Source organism: Plecotus auritus (genome assembly GCF_963455305.1).
Source record: "Plecotus auritus genome assembly, chromosome: 9".
NCBI lineage: Eukaryota > Metazoa > Chordata > Mammalia > Chiroptera > Vespertilionidae > Plecotus > Plecotus auritus.
This window is the reverse complement of record NC_137783.1, coordinates 125,096,606-125,114,999: the sequence shown is the minus strand read 5'-3', so window position 1 is coordinate 125,114,999 and position 18,394 is coordinate 125,096,606. Positions and strand designations below refer to the sequence as shown.

At 44.4% G+C, this 18,394-nt stretch overlaps 1 protein-coding gene and 2 pseudogenes across 3 annotated transcripts; all 3 read left to right on the top strand.

The window, feature by feature from the left end:
• Nucleotides 1-6,297: 6,297 nt before the first annotated feature.
• On the top strand, nucleotides 6,298-7,287 carry LOC308233717 (mas-related G-protein coupled receptor member X1-like; the record flags this gene model as incomplete). Its single annotated transcript, XM_080640673.1, has 1 exon — nucleotides 6,298-7,287. One exon carries the CDS (start codon nucleotides 6,298-6,300, stop codon nucleotides 7,285-7,287), a length of 990 nt encoding a protein of 329 aa, XP_080496799.1.
• Nucleotides 7,288-10,651: 3,364 nt separating this feature from the next.
• LOC308233716 (mas-related G-protein coupled receptor member X1-like) lies at nucleotides 10,652-11,456 on the top strand (annotated as a pseudogene). Its single transcript has one exon. The product of its transcript is annotated as a mas-related G-protein coupled receptor member X1-like (transcript).
• Nucleotides 11,457-15,130: 3,674 nt separating this feature from the next.
• LOC308233715 (mas-related G-protein coupled receptor member X1-like) lies at nucleotides 15,131-18,394 on the top strand (annotated as a pseudogene). The gene is made up of 2 exons: nucleotides 15,131-15,194; nucleotides 17,383-18,394. The product of its transcript is annotated as a mas-related G-protein coupled receptor member X1-like (transcript).

Here is an 18,394-nt window from a genome sequence, read left to right as displayed (position 1 = left end):
TAACTTTGAGACTTACTGCTGCCCTGCCAGGCTTGGAAAGTATCTAGTCTCTCAGCCTCAGCCCCAGAATGCTTCAGTGACTCCCCAATCTCTTCAAATAGGTTGTTTTTTATCTGGCTGTTCTAGTTTTTCTCAGAGAAAGCATTAGTTCCAACTTTATAAGTCTCCATCATTCTTGACATTACCAATAACTTTCTCATGTGATCTGAATTTCTTTATTGAATGTTTTTTCTTAACAATCTTCATTACAACAGAAAGAATCCCTGTCCAAATCAGACAAATCCAGGTCCAAAGTCCCGGTTCTTCAGCTCTCCTCTCCAAGCCTCAGTTAACTCATTGTAAAATGCAGTGGAATCATCTGCTCATAGGATCATAGTAGGGAATAAATTAGAAAACGAATGAAAAGGACTCAGCCCGGTGCCTAGTATGACTAAATATTTTATAAACATTAGTGGTAATACATGTGAAGCCTCTAATATATTTTGACTTCTGAGGTAATATTTAATAAGTTAAAAAAAAAAAAAAAAAGAATCCCTCTCCAAAACCATAGATAGTCATTCAAAAACTAGAGGCCCAGTGCATGAAATTCTGGCATGGGGTGTGTGTGTGTGTGTGTTTGTGTGTGTGTGAGTCCCTCAGCCCAGCCTGCACCCTCTCCAATCTGGGACCCCTCAAGGGATGTCCCTCTCATGATCTAGGACTGCGGGCTCCCAACTGCTCACCTGCCTGCCTGCCTGATCACCCCTAACCACTCCATTGCCAGACTGATCGATGCCTAACTGCTCCCCTGCTGACTCAATTGCCCCTAACTGCCCTCCCTTGCAGACCTAGTGGCCCCTGACTGCCCTCCCCTGCTGGCCAGGTTGCCCCCAACTGCCCTCCCCTGCTGGCCTGGTCACCCCTAACTTCCCTCCCTTGTTAGCCTGGTCGCCCCTAACTGCCCTCCCCTGCTGGCCCAATTGCCCCTAACTGCCCTTCTCTACCAGCCCAGTCACCCTGAACTGACCTCCCCTATTGGCCTGGTTGCCCCTAAATGTCCTCCCATGCAGGCCTGGTCAACCCCAACTGCCCTCCCCTGCTGGCCTGGTCATCCCTAACTGCCCCCCCTTGGCAGCCTAGTCACCCCTTAACTGCCCTCCCCTGCCAGGCTGGTCACCCACAATGGCCCTCCCCTGCTGGCCTGGTTGCCCCCAACTACCCTCCCCTGCAGGCCTGGTTCCCCCCAAATGCCCTCCCCTGAAGACCTGGTTCCCCCCAACTGACATCCTCTGCAGGCCTGGTGCCCCCAAACTGCCCTCCCTGCAGGCCTGGGTCCCCCACAACTGTCCTCCCCTCCAGGCCTGGTTGCCCCCAAATGCCCTCCTCTGCTGGCCCAGTCACCTCTAACTGCCCTCCCCTGCAGGCCTGATCACCCACAACTGCCCTACCTGCTGGCCATCAGGTGGCGGCCATCTTGTGTCCACATGACGGTGGCCATCTTTGACCACATGGGGCGGCCATCTTGTGTGTTGGAATGATGGTCAATTTGCATATTATATTATATAAGATTTTTCTACCTGGTTGGGTAGGAAAGGAAGATTCCCTATGCTTCTCTCAGTCTATAGGCCCTTTAGATTCATGCTTAGTGCTGTGGTTGGGGCATTCTACAGGGTAAAATCTTGAATAAATGAGTTGGCCTACCTATAATCTCATTGGGTTCTCTGCGTTTAGGGGAAATTATATCCTTAGATAAGCACAGTCCAGGAAGTTGCGCCTGCAAAAGGTCCTCTGGTAGCATTTGTCCACAGCACCTTCTCTGCCTGGATCTGGGACAGTATAGGCACACAGTAGAGTTGGGTAAACTCAGAAATGAGTGAATTACTTTCTCTCATTGTTTAAAACGCTTCATAGTTAAGTTTTTAAGGAAATGCCATGTAACTCAATTTGGCTCCAGCATGGGCACATGAAAGGAAGTCATAGGTGCCAAAGCTGAAAACACTGGTTGTCCCTACATCATGTGGAAATAATCTAGCTAACAAAAGTCCTGGGAGAGAGAGAGACATGGCAAGAGGTGCCTGTGGTGTGCTGAATTCTTTATCTGTTAAAATGGAACACAATATACACAATTGTTGATATCGATAAGTCACAACTAGAAAGGAGGTTTCATTACACAAAGCTATAAAATAACTTGTAAAAGTTAAAATGGGAACTGTAAACATCGGTTGCTATTGGTGATTGACATTAGGAGAGTCTTTAAATTTTTATTTTATATACTCTTGTGTCCTCTGAAATAAACTAATGTGCATACATTCCTCCTGGGAGTAAATGGAAACAGATCAGATGAGGCAGGACATGAAAGTCCTGAATGCCAACAAACTCTTCTTTAGTTATGGAAGCTCACGTTGCTTGTTGGGTGGGCTTCCTGCACACACCCACAGTGGGCAGTGCTAGGCTCCAGTTCAGCCATTCCTCATTGGAGGAGGGCCAGATGGGGTAAGACGGAGAGAGGAAGAGATAAGTCATTGAACTTAGGGCAAGTGAGAAGCATCTCGTGAGACCCTTGTCTCACATCTCCAGAATCTCACTTGCCAGGGCCCCTTGGGCAGGAAGTCACAGAGGCTGCCCAGCATCTTCATAAGCTTCTCTTGGTCATTAGGTTCCACTCCTGCTCCTGCAGACACCTCCTATCCAGGGGTAGGAGAGCATCCTCTGGTGTTCAGCACTCCCTGGAAAGCTCCTCTTTTTCTATTCACCACCTTCAACTAGAAGATGGTGCTCAGGTAAGAGTTGGCTCAGAACTATCTTCTTGCAAAGGCAATTTTGTTTTCTCCCTCTTAGTCAACATGGTCATGAGTGCATCTTGGGGTGGAGCGTGGAAGGAGCCATGGCACCCCTGAAGGAGAGTCCAGAGACATGAAGCTCCCTCAGGGAAGCTTTGGGTGCTGGTAGCTTAGGCTGTGAGGGACCCAGGTACTTTCTGCTTCAGAGACATTGTTTTCAAATATGAATTGTTGTTAATAACCTCAGGTTTCACACATTAGCTTGTGGTTCTATGAGATTGTTTGTTCATTTGTTTGTTAAATGCGTGTATCTTTCCTGTCCCAGCCAAAAACACAAGGCGCAAATAAATAGGGCAATTGAAGATAGTTTAATAAAAAGACTGTGTGGAAAGGGTGAGCAGGACTAAAGGAAATCAATAGAGGATACAGAGGTCCCTAAGGATAAATCATAATAGGGAGCTATTGCCATCCTGAAGTGTAAAGGGAAAGTTAAGTTGCCAGAACACAGGGAGGACTGTGGCTGTAGTGGTCATCACTATGACCGAAAAAAAGGCCCACAGACAGGGGCTCTCTCCTTAGGTAGAGTAACACCACCATGGCAAACTCACAGCCTGACAGCAGAGAGGCAGGGAGTTAAAACCTCAATCACCCTCCTTCTGCCCTCCAATCAGCTTTCAGTGTCACCTTTCCTGAGAGCAACCAGGAGCCAGAGGAAAAGGGAGCCCAGTGGTGAGGAAAAGTGATGTGTCCTCCCAAGATGCAGCAGAAGGTAGAGAAGCTGGAAATGAAATTTGATGTCAAATGAAGAGAATCCACTTTTCTTATAGCCTCTTCTTAGTTGTTTTTCCTAGGATCTTTCCTCTCTCACTGTGATTAGATCAACTTGTTATTACATCTCATTATTTGATCTGTTGGCATCCCTTACTGGATGTCATGTCTTAGAAATAATATCTCTCATCATTCATGCCTTGAGGATGCAATGTACGTTATTTTTCAAGGTGGTTGTATACAAATATTGTTAAGAATTTCAATTTATGATTTTGGTAGCCCTAGAAAGTAATGTATGAGAGGTTACTAGAACTTGACTGGTGATTTCAAGGCATCAGACACCTGTGCTCTTTCAAATCACTGATCCCCATCCCTAGAGAAGTGACTTCATTATCATGCAGGGCTTCCAGACTCATCAGCATTCCATCTAGAGGAGAAGAGGGGAAGGAAAGGCACAATCTAAAATTTGTTATATCACTTGTGCTCATCTCCCATTGGCTACCACCTGGTCACATGCTGCCATCAAACGGAAATGGAAACTGGTATTAGAATCAATTTTCTAGTCTAAAAATGTCAGAACTATTATGTGAGAGAGAAGGAAATGAGTATTTAGACAAACTAGCATTTTCTACACCTCTGAAGCTCTCTCAGGTTCTGAGTTCACATGAAGATTTTACTCAGATGCTCATCCCACAATGAGGCAGAGAACAGTGGTAAAGCCTCAGGCTGGGCTCCAGGAGACCAGGGCTGGCATTGGACCTGCTATTCACCCTGTGATCTCAGGGAAATCCTTTGGCTCTTTCAGCCTCAGCTTCTTCCTGTGTTAAAAGATGATATTATAAAAGATGGTCTCTAAGGGACATGTGCTCAATGCCAAGGATAAAATACTGAACAACAACAACCAAGGAAAAAGACAAAAAAAAAACAGACAGATCTAGTCATCATTATTAAGTTTTGAGTTTAAAAAGGGAGAAAAGCCTTGGCAGGTTTGACTCAGTGGTTAGAGCCGCAGCCCACAGACTGAAGGGTAGTGGTTTCCATTCTACTGGGTGAGACTGCCAAGGCTGAACCTGGCAAGAATTGACTGATTGGGTCTGTCCAGAGGCAAGAAGGAGCTCCTGGAATCTCTGGTCTGTTCTCAGCTAGATTCCACCCACTTCTTCCTCCACACTGGACAAGCTTCACTTCTCTGTTACTTGTGAAATTTGCCTATTCTAGATTAATAAAACACACAAATGAGTTGGATTTATCCCTTAGAGTTACTTCCTTCCTGTGCCACAACCCCCTATGTGTACTGGAAAAACCACCCATGTAGGGGGGCTGCAGGGCAGGGGAAGGGCGAAGACTCTGACTCAGACCTGTGGGTTCAGATCCAGGCTCTTCCACTTGTGCACGTGAGAACTAGAGCATGTCATTCGACCTCCTTGTGCTTGTCTTTTCTTATATGCCAGATGGGAGTAAGCATAATACTGGCATCTTAGTGTTTTTTGGAGGATTAAAAGAGGTAATACCATATAACCACTCATCAGCTGCTATTCTGCACCTATGTGTGACGAGATTTATGTTTCTCACCTAAATTCTGCCAGAGCGTCTCTCTTTTCATCCAAAGCCCTTTGTAATAGAACTAAGCATTTCTTACCTGCACCACCACCAGGAGAATCCTCTCACACAAATGCTTTGTTCTGCAAAGAAATTTCTACTCCAAATCACATTCAGGGACAATGAGTGGGTTTGCCATTACATGTATCATAGGAAAACTAGTTAATAATGCCCCTTCTGTATTTCTGTCTCAACTACCTCCATTCACACCATTGGCCACCTCTCTCTGTCCTTCCCAAAATGGCTTCTTTCTCCTCTAAAATGCAGAAAAATTTAATTCACTCCTGATATCTCTCCCACCTTAATAGGAAGTGTCTGCAGGCATAAAAAATTATTTCGAACACACAAGAGCTTTTCACAGAATGAATAATTAGAAGTGAAATTTTCTTTTTGTTACATATGTGTTTTTTGGTGGTGGAGTTAAAAGTGCTGACTTCTGTTTTACATTTAAAATACTTCATTTAAAAATTTTTATATTATATTAAATCCCAATTTTCTTCTTCCCTTGGGCTCCTCATTTATTCGTTCATTCATTCATTTGTGGATTAAAATTTTATTGGCAATCCCATTGTGTTCCCACACAGACTTAGGCCCTGGGGACACAACAATAGGAAGAGTAATCACTGTCAATCCTCATAAAGATGACACAGTGGGACATTTCTAATGCAAGAGCTTTGGGTGTCCTCACTCTGTCCTAACAAGGGGTCTCATTCCCTTCATGAGCCTAAGTCATAACCTCCTTTCTCCCTGGTGAGTAGACCCACTCTCAGTCACTGAGATTGCCCTGGGGCTTCTGACAGCCTGCTGTCACACAAAGCCACTCTCCCAGAAAACAAGTATTGGAGAACTCAGAACCTTGTTGTCATCCACACGACCTGTGCAGACTCTTCTCCTCCTGCCTCTGGGGCACATGTCATGGGCTGGATGGTGAGTGGAGAGGTTGGACATAGAGGGTCTGTGTTGCAGTAGAAAGAGCCCAGGCTCTAAGATTCAGAGAGAACTGGGTTTAAATTCAGACTCCAGGACTCAAAGACTGTGTGGTTCAGGAAGAATCTTAATCTCTGGAAGCCTCCATTCGCCACAGACAGAGTGGCCATGAGGGTCAGTGGTCATAGAACAGGTGCTCAAGTCTTGTTTTGTTCCCAGGCCCACAACTGAAGAGTTTCTGAGCATGGATATGACTGTCACAGCCTGGGAGACCGAGCTCACACCAACCAATGGAAGTGATCAGTCTTTTCATCAACTTTATACAGAGAACATATTCCTGCAATTACTGACAGTCATCGTGGCCCTGGTGGGGCTGGCAGGGAATGCGGTGGTGCTCTGGCTCCTGGGCTTCCGCATGCGCAGGAACGTCTTCTCTGTCTACATCCTCAACCTGGCAGGGGCCGACTTCCTCTTCCTCTGCTACAGATTTATACATACCATAGTTTTACTTTTAGACTTCGATTTTGTCCTTGGCCTAATGAGCAGATTTCTCTTGCCTGTGTCAGTCTTTGCCTACGTCTCAGGCTTGAGCTTTCTCAGTGCCATCAGTACAGAACGTTGCATGTCTGTCCTGTGGCCCATCTGGTACCGCTGCCGCCGCCCCAGTCACATGTCCGCCGTCATGTGTGCCCTGATCTGGACCCTGTCCCTGCTGTTGAGCATCCTGGAAGGGAACTACTGTGGCTTCCTTATTGGCAATATGCATCACGTTTGGTGCCCAGTGTGGGATTTCATCACTGTGGCATGGCTGATTTTGTTATTTGTGCTTCTCTCTGGGTCCAGCCTGGCCCTGATGACCAGACTACTGTGTGGCTCCCACCGGGTGCGGCCAACCAGGCTCTACGTGACCATCGTGCTCACAATGCTGGCCTTCCTCCTCTGCGGCCTTCCCTTCGGCATCATCTGGTTCCTCTTATTCTGGTTTCCAAGTGATTCTAAGACCTTCTTTCATCTTTACATGACTGCAATACCCCTGTCCTGTGTCAACAGCTGTGCCAACCCCATCATTTACTTCTTTGTTGGCTCCTTCAGGCAGCGATGGTGGAAGCGGAGACACACCCTGAGGCTGGTTCTCCAGAGGGCTCTGCAGGACACTCCTGAGGTGGATGAACATGGAGAAAGCCTTCGTAGGGAAACCCTGTACATGTCGGGAGGCAGTCTTCGGCAGGAATGAAAGCCTCTGTTCTGATCAGTCTGAAGTAACTTTGAGACTTACTGCTGCTCTGCCAGACTGGAAAGTATCTAGTCTTCTCTCAGCCTCAGCCTCAGCCTCAGAATGCTTCAGTGATTCCCCAATTTCTTCAAATAGGTTGTTTTTAATCTGGCAGTTCTAGTATTTCTCAGAGAAAGCATTAGTCCGAACATTATACCTCTCTATCATTCTTGACATTACCAATAAATTTCTCATGTAACCTTTTGAATTTCTTTATTGAATGCTTTTTCTTCACAATCTTCATTGCAACAGAAAGAATCCCTGTCTAATCAGACAAATCCAGGTCCAAAGTCCTGGTTCTTCAGCTCTCCTCTCCAAGCCTCAGTTAATTCATTGTAAAATGTGGTGAAATCATCTGCTCATAGTGGGGAATAAATTAGAAAACGAATGAAAAGGACTCAGCCAAGTGCCAAATATGACTAAATATTTCATAAAGATCAGCAGTTAATACATGTGAAGCCTCTAATATATTATAGACTTCTGAGGTAATATTTAATAAGTTAAAAAAAAAGAATCCCTGCCCAAAACCATAAATAGTCATTCAGAAATTGTTCTACCTGAGTGGATAGAAAAGGAAGATTCCCGAATTAAAAACCACTGAGCTGGGAGAAACCAAGATGGTGGCATAGGTGAACACCCAAACTGCTGCCTCCCACAATAGTTTCAAAACTACAACTAAAAGACAAAATGGACATCATCCTGAACCACAGGAAAGCTGGCTGAGTGGAAATTCTACAACTAGAAGGAAAGAGAAAAGCACACTGAGACTCACAGGAGCTGCGGAAGGCAAAGGTACAGAAGCGCGCACGGGGAGAGGGCTGGCAACTTAGTACGTGGCTGGCTTTCTCAATTGAGAGGGAGACAAAAGCTCCCAACTGCTCTGAACTCCAGTTCCAGGTGAGACTCTGGGGACCCAGACTCATACGGGGAGAAACTGGACTGTCTGGCAGCAGGCGGAACTCGAGGGCGGTTTTCTCTCAGAGGTGCTTGCAGCGATTACTGGGGGACACTGAGACCCAGAGGCCTCTTAGGGCAGGGCTGACAAGAATCGATAGCTGTTTGCTCCGCCCTGAGATCCCACCCCATAAAGCCATTGCTGATTGCTCTGCCCTGAGACTCCGCCCCATCCAAGCTGAGCACAGAGGCTTTTGCATATGAATGGCCTTGTTCTTTTGAATTCTTAACTTACCTAACAAACTGCAGCTGAGTCAGTGAGACCCAGAACATCCAAAAGAAGGCCCAAGGCCCTGCAGCAGCTTGCATTGCTTCACAGCTGGGCCTCATCTGGGCACCTCTAAAACCCAAACAAAGAAAAGGAATCTGCAGATCTCTCCATAGCTCTTGCTGTGTGGCCTCAGGCAGAGGCTAAATTAGTACCTCCTTGGAGATCCAAGAGCCAGTGTACCCAGGGGACAGAGTGGGACCATCCAGGTTACAACTCCTCAGATCCATAAGGGACACACTCACGGGGCAGACTTAGTGAGCACCAAAGCCCCCACTGAAGCAAGTCTTGCCCCAAAACGGCGTCTCTAGCACAGAAGTTCTCCTATCATAGACACAGCTGATCCTCACAGCCAATTGGCCTGGAGGTCAATTCCTCCCAGTGATACCAACAACAATCAAGGCTTAACTACAACAAGACTGTGCACACAGCCCACAAAAGAGTGCACCAAGAGTGTCCACCTCAGGTAACTGGGGAGGCTGAGCAACTGGGCCCTATAGGACACCTAGCACACAAAGCCACTCTATCAACTCAGGGAAGCAACCAAAATGTGGAGACAAAGAAACAGGTCACAAATGAAAGAAATGGAGGAAAGCAAACGACTGGATATAGAGTTCAAAACCACGGTTATAAGGTTTTTCAAGAATTTTCTAGAAAAGGCCAATAAATTTAGCGAGACCCTCAAGGATATGAAAAAGGACCAACTAGAAATTAAGCATACACTGACTGAAATAAAAAAAATAATATACAGAGATCCAACACCAGACTAGAGGATCGCAAGAATCAAGTAAAAGAGTTGAAATACAAAGAAGCAAAAAATACCCAACTGGAAAAGCAAATAGAAAAAATAATCAAAAAATATGAAGATAGTGTAAGGAGCCTCTGGGACAACTTCAAGCATACCAACATCCAAATTATGGGGGTGCCAAAAGAAGAGAGAGAGCAAGATACTGAAAACCTATTTGAAGAAATAATGACAGAAAACTTCCCCCACCTGGTGAAAGAAATAGACTTATAAGTCCAAGAAGAGCAGAGAACCCCAAACAAAAGGAATCCAAAGAGAACCACACCAAGACACATCATAATTAAAATGCCAAGAGCAAAAGACAAAAGGAGACTATTAAAAGCAGCAAGAGAAAAACAATTAGTTACCTACAAGGGAGCACCCATACGATTGTCAGCTGACTTCTCAACAGAAACTATGCAGGCCAGACAGAAGTGGCAAGAAATATTCAAAGTGATGAATAGCAAGAACCTACAACCAAGATTACTCTACCCAGCAAAGCTATCATTCAGAATTGAAGGTCAGATAAAGAGCTTCACAGATAAGAAAAAGCTAAAGGAGTTCATCACTGCCAAACCAGTATTATATGAAATGCTGAAAGGTATTCTTTAAGAAGAGGAAGAAGAAGAAAAGGTAAAGATAAAAATTATGAACAACAAATACATATCTATTAACAAGTGAATCTAAAAATCAAGTGAATAAAAAAATCTGATGAACAGAATAAACTGGTGAATATAATAGAATCAGGGGCATAGAAAGGGAGTGGACTGACAATTCTCGGGGGCAAAGGGGTGTGGGGTGTGCGGGAAGACACTGGACAAAAATTGTACACCTATGGATGAGGACAGTGGGGCGTGGGGGAGTAAGGGCAGAGGGTGGGATGGGAACCGGGTAGAGGGGAGCTATGGGGGGAAAAAAGAAGAACAATTGTAATAATCTGAACAATAAAGATTTATTTAAAAAATAAATAAATAAATAAATAAATAAATAAATAAATAAATAATAAAAAATATTTTAAAAAGAAAAGGAAGATTCCCTATGTTTCTCTCAGACTATAGGCCCTTTAGATTCATGCTTAGTGCTGTGGTTGGAGGCATTTTACAGGGTAAAAGCTTGAATAAATGAGTTGGCCTACTTCTAATCTCATTGGGTTCTCTGGGTTTAGGGAAAATGATATCCTTAGATAAGCACAGTCCAGGAAATTGGGCCTGTGAAAGGTCCTCTGCCTTGATCTGGCCCAGAATAGGCACACAGTAGAGTTGGGTAAACTCAGAAATGAGTGAATATGTTTCTCTCATTGTTTCAAATGCTTCATATTTAATGCATTCCCTGTCTGCATCCTCAGCCTGGCGGGAGCTGACTTCCTCCTCCTCTGGTGCCGATTTATAGAGGTACCCTAAGTTCACTTTTCGACTTCAATTTTGTCCTTAGAGGAATCAGCAAATTTCTCTTCCCTGTGTCAATCTTTGCCTACATCTCAGACCTAAGCTTTCTCATTGCCATTAACAGGAACTCTGCATGTCTGTCCTGTGGCCCATCTGGTACCGCTGCCGCCGCCCCAGACACATGTCCGCCATCATGTGTTCCCTGCTGCAGACCCTGTCCCTGCTGCTGAGCATGCTGGAAGGGAACTACTGTGGCTCCCTGATTAGGAATGTGCATCATGTTTGGTGCCCAGTGTTGGATTTCATCACTGTGGCGTGGCTGATTTTGTTATTTGTGCTTCTCTCTGGATCCAGACTGGCCCTGATGACTAGACTGCTGTGTGGCTCCAACCGGGTTCCCTTGACAAGGCTCTATGCAACAATCCTGCTCATGGTGGTGGTCTTCCTCCTCTGTGGCCTGCCCTTTAGCATCCACTGGTTCTTCTTAATCTGGTATCAAAAAGATTTCCATGCCTTCATTCCTCATTTCTTGGTGGCAATTCTCCTGTCCTGTGTCAACAGCTGTGCCAACCACATCGTTTATTTCTTCCTTGGCTCCTTCAGGCAGCGATGGTGGAAGCAGAGACACACCCTGAGGCTAATTCTCCAGAGGGCTCTTCAGGACACTCCTGAGGTGGATGAACATGGAGAAAGCCTTCCTGGGGAAACCCTGTTCATGTCAGGAAGTCTGGTGTCCTGATTCAGAGTCTTGCTTTGTTCAGACAGGTGTGATTTTGAAAGCCAGCTTTGTCCCTCTCATTTGATTGGTTTTCTCACTGTGTTTGCCCTCTGGGCCCCTGAATTAAAACAATTAACATAATAATCCAGCTCCTGAGGTTGAAGTGAGACAGTGCCTGTTAAACAAACACAGAGTGCAATGTCCCAGGACTGCCTCACCCAGGGCCTTCACCCCATCCCCATGGGAGCTTTGCCATCTCTGGGGTCCAAAACTGCTCTCACATTTATAGAATCCCACCTACCGCAGAAGATGAACGAAGTGCAGGAAAAGTCTAAATTTCTTTCATCACTGCACTTGATAGAGGCTAAATGAACATTACATTTTTGACAAGTTTTTGTGGTCATTCTCCTACAATGCTTCCATAAATTAAACGAATTAAAGTTCAGTCGAGCCCCATGAACAGTCTTTGATGATTTTGGCAGGCCTAAGACTGGCTCTTTAGCAAAATAAATGTTGATTAAATAAGTGAATTAATGAATGAACATATGGTGATATTCAAGTCAAGTCTCTGCTAAATCCCCATTGCCAGATTTGAGTCACCCTCTTTAAGTGCATTGTTTTCACCATTTTTCAACCTTTGCAAGCATGAGCATCCTATAATGAGCTTATTGATTACTTGTATTTCTTGAAGTGTCTCTTTAAGCTTTGCCAATTTTTATTAAGTGTTGCTCTTTTTCATTATTTGTAGGAGTTCTGAAATAAGCAGAATGGGGCTTTGATTAGTTATGTGTATTGTAAATATTTATTCAGTTGCTGGTTTGCTTATACATTTTAATAGATTTTATATTTTAGAGCACTTTTTAAGAAAAATAGTACAGAAAGTACAGAAGATTTCTATAATTCCCCCCACCCCCATTCCTAATTCCCCAAACAGTTTATCTTATTACTAACATCTTCCATTAATGTGGCACATTTATTGAAATTGATGCACCCATATGGATACATTTTTTTGTTTTATTGTTGAAAGTACTACAAATGTTCCCTTTTTTCCCCCATTGACCCTGTCTAGCCACCCCCGCTCCCGACCCACCCAGGCCTTCACCACCCTATCGTCTGTGTCCATGGGTTAAACATACACGGTCTTTCATTGATTACCTCCCTCCCACACACCTTCCTCCGCCTTCCCTCAGAGATTCTGTACTTTGTCCCATGCTTCCATGTCTCTGGACCCACTCTGTTCATCAGTATATTTTGTTCCTTAGATTCCACATTTTGAGTGTAATCATGTGATACATGTCTTTCTCTAACTGACTTATTTCACATAGCATGATACTCTACAGGTCCCTCCATGCTGTCTCAAAGGGTAAGAGATTCTTCTATTTTACTGCTGCATAGTATACCATGGTATAAATGTACCACAGCTTTTTTTATTCACTCATCTACTGATGGACACTCCAGCTATTTCCAGATCTTAGCTATTGTAAATTGTGCTGCAATGAACATAGGGGTGTATACATTCTTTCTGATGGGTGTTTTGGGATTCTTAGGATATATTCCTAAAAGTGGGATCACTGGGTCAAATGGCAATTACATACTTAATTTTTTGAGGAAACTCCATACTGTTTTCCATAATGGCTGTACCAGTCTGCATTCTCAGCAGCCATGTACAAGGGTTCCCTTTTCTCCACATCCTTGCCAGCACTTGTCATTTGTTGCTTTGTTGATGGTAGCCATTCTGACAGATATGAGATGATACATCATTGTCATTTTTAATTTGCATCTCTCTGATGATCAGTGATTTTGAGCATTTTTTCAGATGTCTCTTGGCTATCTGTATGTCCACTTTGGAGAAGTGTCTATTTAGGTCATTTGCCCATTTTTTCATTGGATTGTTTGTCTTTCTTTTGCTAAGTTGTATGAGTTCCTTATATGTTTTGGATCTTCAGCTTCCCCTAATCTGCTGTGTATTCCTTCCAATGTGTACTTTATTTGTGTTATGTCATTCTTTATTTCTGACTGTTCTTTTTTCATAGTTACTATATGGTTTTTCATGTGGTTGAGCATCTTTACCATCATTATTCTGAACTCTCTATCAGATAAAGGGCTGGCTAGGCTCCCACAGACAGCAGCTGAAGTTCTGGAAGGATATCCCAACTGTGGAGTGTTGCCACTGAGAAGTCCTTCCCAAGCTGGGCCCTCCAGCAGAGAGGACCAGAACTGAGAAAGATGCTCACATAACATTTGGCTGTGTAAAGCAGCAGGGTTGCTATCTTCCAGGGAGAGATGACTGGAAATGCAGGCACCCTCTTAAAGGGCCAATGCTTCATTATCCAGGGTCTCTCCACTAGTCTTCAGTTGACTATTCAGGGTGGGTTTTTTTGTATTTTAGTTGTAATTCCAGTTTGGTCCTGGGAGCATGTCAGTGTAGCTTCCGCTTACTCCCACGCCATTTTTTCCACTAATTTTCTTCTCTTTTAAAACAGAACACAATATAAACAGTTGTTGATGTTAATAAATCAAACATAGAAATGTAGTTTTATTATGAAAAGATACAAAATAACTTGTAAAAGAGTTATAATGGTAACTGTAAACATTAGTTATTATTGAGAAATGAGATTAGGAGAGACTTTACATTTCATTTTACACACTATGATATCCTCTGAAATAAACTAATATGCATATATTACTTCTGGAAGTAAGTGGAAACAGATCAGATGAGGCAGGCCAGACAGGACCCTGAATGCCAAACAAATTCTTCTTTAGCTATGGAAGAGATTGCTTTGTGCATGGGCTTCCTGCACAGGCTCATTATGGGCAGTGACATGATCCACGGGAAGGGGGACCAGATGGTGTAAAATGCAGAGAGGAAGAGATAAGTCATTGGACTTACCCAAATGAGAAACATCTCGTGAGGCCCTGTCTCACATCTCCAGAATCTCATTTGCCAGTGCCCCTTGGGCAGGAAGTCACAGGGGCCACCCACCATCTTGATAAACCTCTCTTGGTTGTCAGGTTCCACTCCTGGTCCTGCAGACACCTCCTTTCCAAGGGTAGGAGAGCATCCTCTGGTGTTCAGCACTCCCTAGAAAGCTCCTCTTTTTCTACTCACCACCTTCAACTAGAAGATGGTGCTCAGGTAAGAGTTGGCTCAGAACTATCTTCTTTCAAAGGCAATTTTGTTTTCTCCCTCTTAGTCAACATGGTCATGACTGCATCTTGGGGTGGAGCGTGCAAGGAGCCATGGGCACCCATGAGGAGAGTCCAGAGATATCAAGCTCCATCAGGGAATTTTGGGTGCTGGTAACTTAGATTGTGGAAGATACATGGGACCAGTCAGGTCCTTTCTGCTCCACAGACATTGTTTTCAACCCTGAATTGTTGTTAATAATCTCAGGTTTCACACATTACCTTGCCATCTTGCTGTTCAAAGGGTTTGTTTCTTTGTTTGTTTGTTTGTTTGTTTGTTTATTATATGCTTGCATCTGGCTTGTCCCAGCAAAAAAACACAAGGCACATACTAATGGGTAATTGAAGAGTGTTTAATAAAGGGACTGTGTACAAAGGGGTGTGCAGGACTAAGGGAAATCAATAAAGGATGGAGAGGCTCCTAAAGATAAGTCATAATAGGGAGCTATTGACATTGGGCATCCTGAAAGATAGAGGGAAAGATAAGTTGTCAGAACACAGGGAGGGCAATGGCTATAGTTGTGATCCTTATTGTGACCACAAGAGGCCAACAGACAGAAGCTATATCCTTAGGTAGGTTAACACCACCATGGTCCACTCACAGTAGGGAGCCAGAGAGTTAAAACCTCAATTACCATTCTCCTGCCCTCCAATCACCTGTTAGTGTCACCCATTCCTGAGAGCAACCAGGAGCCTGAGGGAAAAGGAGCCCAGTGTTGAGGCAAATTGAAAGGACATAGAGGAATATAGAGAAGCTGGAAATGAGATTTGATGGCAAATTATGAAAATCCATCTATTCTTATAGTCTCCTCTCAGTTGCTTTTCCTAGGACTTTTTTTCTCTCAATGTAATTAAATAAACCTCTCATTACATCTCCTCATTTATTTTACTAGACTCTGTTGGTACTCTCTATTGGGTGTCATTTTTTTTAATAATATATCTCTCATCATAAATGCCTTGAGGATGGAATGTACTTTACTTTTTAAGGTGGTTATATGAAAATATTTTTAAGAATTTAAGTTTATGAGTTTTGTAGCCCTCTAAAGAAATGCAAAAGGAGTTACTAGAACTGGACTGGTGATAACAAGGCATCAGGCACTGGTTTTCTTTTAAATCACTGCTTCCCAGACCTTGAAAGGTGACTTCATTCTCATGCAGGGCTCCCAGACTCATCAGCATTCCTTCCAGAGGAGAAGAGGGGAAGGAAAGGCACAACCTAAAATTGGTTACATCACTTGTGCTGCCCTCCCATGGGCTACCACCTGGTCACATGGTGCCATCAAGCATGAATGAAGGCTGGGATTAGAATCCAATTTCTGGTCTAAAACTCCCAGAACTATTATGTGAGAGTGAAGGAAATAGACCAACTAGCATTTTATACAGCCCTGAAGCTCTCTCACGTCCTGAGCTTACATGTAGATTTTACTCAGGTGCTCATCCCAGAATGAGGCAGAGAACAGTGGGAAAGCCTCAGGCTGGGCTCCAGGAGACCAGGGCTGGCATTGGACCTACTGCTCACTCTGTGATCTCAGGGAGATCCTTTGGCTCTTTAAGCGTCAGCTTCTTCCTGAATTAAAAGATGATATTATAACGGATGATCTCTAAGGGACATGATCGATGCCGAGGATACAATAGTGAACAACAACATAAAAAACAAACAAACAGACAAATCTAGTCATCATTACTGAGTTGTGAGTTTTAAAAGGGAGACAAAAGAAAACATATACACTTACTGCTAAGACTTGTGATTCTTTCCATGAATAAAGGGTTAATGGTGCCCTGAGGGAAACATCAGAGGTTGTGGTTTCCCTCCATCATCTCATTAGTCCAACCAGGATTGTAGGAACTAAAACTGAGAGATCTTTTGGTCCTTGAGGCTACCTCTGTGGCCAGAGAGTCCGGCCTCCCTCCACTCTGACACACCTGTGCTGGGTGCACCTGGAGAGGCTGGAATGATTGGGCCTTTCCAGAGGCAAGAAGGAGCTCCTGGGATCTCTGGTCTGTTTTCAGGGGGATACCACCTACTTCTTCTTTATACTGGATAATTTTCACTCCCATGTTGTTCACAAAATTTGCCTATTCTAGCTTAATAAAACACACAAGTGAGTTGCCATTTTAGATTTGTCCCACCATTCCCCTTGTGTACGGGACATACCATCCTGGTAGTGGGGTTGCAGGACAGGAGAAGGGCGAAGACGCTGACACAGACCTGTGAGTTCAGATCCAGGCTCTTCCACTTGTGCACATGAGAACTGGAGCATGTCATTCAACCTCCTTGTGCTTGCCTTTTCTTATATACCAGATGGGAGTAAGCATAGTACTGGCCTCATAGGGCTATTTGGAGGATTAAAAGAGGTAATACCGTGTAAGCACTCATCAGCTGCTACTCTTCACCTATGTGTGAGTTGGTTTGTGTTTCTCACCTAAATTCTGCAAGAGCTTCCCCCTTTTCATCCAAAGCCTTTTGTAAAATAGAAGTAAGCACTTATTAACTCCACCACCACCACGAGAATTCTCTTACACAAATGCTTTGATCTGCAAAAAAAATCTCTATTCCAAACTACATGGAGGGACTATAAATGATTTTTACATTACACATATCATCCGGAAATCACTTAATAAACCCACTTTCCATATATCTGTCTCAACTACCTCTATTCAAACCCTTGGCCACCTCTCTCCTTTGCAAATGGGCTTCTTTCTCCTCTAAATGCAGAGACATTAAATTCAGTCCTGTGTTCAAGTCTTGTTTTGTTTCCAGGCCCACAACTGCAGGATTTTCCTAGCACAAATAGGACAGCCACAGCCTGGGAGACCAACCTCACACCAACGAATGGAAGTGATCAGGCCTTCCATGAATCTGATACAGAGAACATATTCCTGCACTTACTGACAGTCATCATTGCCCTGGTGGGGCTGCCAGGGAACGCAGTGGTGCTCTGGCTCCTGGGCTTCCGCATGCACAGGAACGCCTTCTCCATCTATATCCTCAACCTGGCGGGAGCCGACTTCCTCTTCCTCTGCTGCCAGATTATACAGTCCCTATGTTCAATTTTCTACTTTGATTTTGTCCCCAGTGAAATCTGCGGATTTGTCAACGCTGTGTCAGTGTTTGCCTACATCTCAGGCCTGAGCTTTCTCAGCGCCATCAGCACAGAGCGCTGACTGTCTCTCCTGTGGCCCATCTGGTACTGCTGCTGCCGCCCCAGACACCTGTCAGCTGTCACATGTGCCCTGCTGTGGTCCCTGTCCCTACTGCTGAGCAACCTGGATAAAAATTTCTCTATCATTCTGTGGAATTTTTAAAGCCCTTCTGTGTGTCAGGTATTTGATTTCATCACTGTGATGTGGCTGATTTTGTTAGTTGTGCTTCTCTCTGAGTCCAGCCTGGCCCTGATGATCAGACTGCTGTGTGGCTCCCACCGGGTGAGCCAACCAGGCTCTATGTGACCGTTGTGCTCACGGTACTGGTCTTCCTCCTCTGCGGCCTGCCCTTCGGCATGCACTGGTCTCTCCTATTCTGGCTTGAAAAATATTTTGATGCCTTCCTTCATCTTTACCAGATTGTAGTACCCATGTCCTTTGTCAACAGCTGTACCATCCCCATCATTTACTTCTTCGTTGGTTCCTTCAGGCAGTGATGTAGGAAGCAGCGACACAACCTGAGACTCATTCTTCAGAAGGTTCTGCAGGACACTCCTGAGGTGGATGAACCTGGAGAAAGCCTTCCTGGGGAAACCCTGGACATGTCGGGAAGCTGTCTGGGGCAGTAA